The sequence below is a fragment of the Vespa mandarinia genome, chromosome 8 (genome assembly GCF_050613455.1).
Source record: "Vespa mandarinia isolate Hongniang chromosome 8, ASM5061345v1, whole genome shotgun sequence".
NCBI lineage: Eukaryota > Metazoa > Arthropoda > Insecta > Hymenoptera > Vespidae > Vespa > Vespa mandarinia.
In genome coordinates, this window is record NC_140817.1 from 3,057,501 (window position 1) to 3,060,000 (window position 2,500).

The window sequence follows — 2,500 nt, forward strand, 5'->3', positions numbered from 1 at the left end:
TCGTTCCTCTTCTATCTTCTGGTCCGCCGTGGTCCCATCTTCGTCGTATATGAGGTAATGCGGGTGCGAGGTGGTCGAAGAGGGCGTCGACGATAAAGTCGGCGAGGCGGCGGACCTAGGCCTGGGTCACTCCTGCGATCTCAGCTGATTGTCGTTAGTCTGTTGCTGAGAGTTAACACCAGTTAGAACGACTTGATTGGCTGCCGCAACGGCAGCTGCGGCCGCCGCGGCCGCTGCCGCGCTAGCACCAATGCTATTACCGGAGTTAGAAGGTACACCGTGATGATGGGGGCTAGACGTAGCCCCCGCTTCGCCTCAGACCTGAGCTCTCGCGGTCGCATGAGCCTCGGGGCCACCAGGCGAATGGGGATTCGCACCGCCACCGGTCGTCAGGGCATATTGACAGGCACTGAGACCACCACCGACCGAGGACGCCCTTGAACTCACTGGACTTATACTACCGGTAGTTGCACCGGTAGTACCACCACCGCCACCACCACCACCACTACCACCACCACCACCACCACCGAATGATCCACCAGTGGAACCACCGTAACCGCTGCTGTGTTGCTTTGCCTTTAATCGCAACGAGGCAATGCTACTCGACGTCATGACCGTGCAGGTTTCGGGCGGTGCGGCTGTTCTATGATGCGGCGTGTAAACCGGCGGACCGTAAGGATGATGTGGCGCCGCTGGTGCCGCGTAAGGACACGCTGCGCTCGATGCTGCTACCGGGGAACCCGCTACGCCCAATCCCGAACTCATTCCAGGTAACATTGAGGTAGCGGCTTGGCCGACGGACACCGACATACCGCTTACGTGACTTCCAGCAACCGACGTCGATGCGTTGAAGCAATTCACGGGACTGACTTGAGCGTGATGATGATGATGAGAGGCGGTCGGTACAACCGAGCTCAACGTATTCACCCAGGGAAATGTTTTGCTACTCAGAGGCGACGGTACTTTAGCCGCCCAATTGTTGTACGTGCTGTAAGAGCTATAAAGCGTATCTGGATCTGGAAATGGTTGTCCGATAAATCCATTCAAGCTGGCCGTACTGAAACCTGACTTTCCAAAGTCTGCTGCTGCGGCTGCTGCGTTCAAAGCGTTCCGTTCCTTCTTCCTCCATTTTGCTCGTCTGTTCTTAAACCACACCTATATCAACAGACAATTATCCAATTTAATAACCAATTCAAATTCTTCATATTTGTCACAACTCAATGTATAAACAAAACATTCATTCTTTCTTAATAAAAATTCAAACTTTCGAAAGTAGGAAATCCCTGATCGACTTCCCCAAAAGCCGTGTACTCCCTTCTTACTGTTCAAGATTTCTCGTTAACGAATGTCCCTCATATATTGAGATATAAGGGAAAGGGGAACTCTCGCCCGGAGCCCCATAGTTGTTTCTTCTTTTCGCCAGATTTACCGGAGACTCGTTCGCTCGTGATATTACTCATGTAGCGCTACATAGAAAAGAGAAAGAGAGAGAGAGAAAGCATGAGCTAGCGCAGCCGGCACGGACGAGCGTGTCTCGAGACAAATGGCAACGGAAACCCTGTACGAGCCTCCTCCATCCTGAAATATGATGGCGTTAATTCAAGGCGGTCCCTCTCGTACTCCTGCGTTCGATACCGAGCTTTCTCGAAGCAAGCTCGTCAGCCGTTTCCACCCTCCTTATTCCCAACTCTCTCTCTCTCTCTCTTTCCCTGGCTTCGACCTCTCCTCCCTAACAATTATACGGCTGGTTGCGCTCAGATACACGTCGCTCTCGCGTAACTGTAAGGCAAGCACCGGGAAAATGCGGCATACGGAGGAGGGTTCCTAAGAAAAGAGAAAGAATGAGAGAGAGAGAGAGAGAGAGAGAGAGAGAGAGGGAGAGAACAGAAAAAATAGATAAAGAGAAAGAGAGACAGAAGAGTAGTGGGTTTTGGGAGAGAACTCCTTGGCAAGATGGATGGCCATTGCGATCGTGTCTTACCGTAGAAACGCTAAGAGCCGCGACGAGTCATTGAAAGTGGAAAAGGGAGAGCAACTCTAATGAAGAGTAATGCCTCCACGATTATTTCCAAATATGGCTGCCACAGCTTTGATAACGATCCTTTTTTTTTTCTAACCTTTTTCTCTATCTCTCTTTATCTCTCTTTCTCTTTTCTAATTCCAATTTGATTCGTATTTTGGCCTTTGCCCTATTTCCTTCCTTCCTTCCTTCCTTCCTTCCCTTCCCCTCCCTCTTTTTTCTCCTTTCTGTCTTCATTTATATATATATATACATATATATATATATATATATTTTTCTTTTTTTTTCTTTCTCCTTTCTACTTCACTCACCGAAGTATTCTGCCAGAGAAGATAGAAGAGATTTTCTCTGGCAAGAAGGAACAAGGGACGCCATTGAGTTTCGCGAAACAAGGGCGTAGGTGTGACGGGTGGGAGCGACTGGGCCGACGACGGTAAGCCGAGAGGGAGTAAACTCGATAGGACAGAATGGTACTACGGT

The 2,500-nt window shown here is 49.9% G+C and overlaps 2 protein-coding genes across 6 annotated transcripts in view; both read right to left on the reverse strand.

The window, feature by feature from the left end:
- LOC118451269 (uncharacterized) overlaps positions 1-126 on the reverse strand; it is a gene marked incomplete at its 5' end in the record, with an annotated part of 3,716 nt that extends 3,590 nt beyond the window's left edge. The window contains one exon of the mRNA XM_035887655.2: positions 1-126. This exon is cut by the window's left edge and continues 3,590 nt beyond it. Within this exon, the coding sequence (XP_035743548.1) occupies positions 1-126 (126 nt within the window).
- The window catches only part of Ptx1 (pituitary homeobox homolog Ptx1), a 29,023-nt gene continuing 26,629 nt past the window's right edge, over positions 107-2,500 (reverse strand). For all 5 annotated transcript variants that reach the window (XM_085658810.1, XM_085658808.1, XM_085658809.1 and 2 more), the window contains one exon: positions 107-1,155. In XM_085658810.1, the coding sequence (XP_085514936.1) occupies positions 316-1,155 (840 nt within the window). In that variant the 3' untranslated portion in view covers positions 107-315. The remainder of the gene's footprint in view (positions 1,156-2,500) is intronic.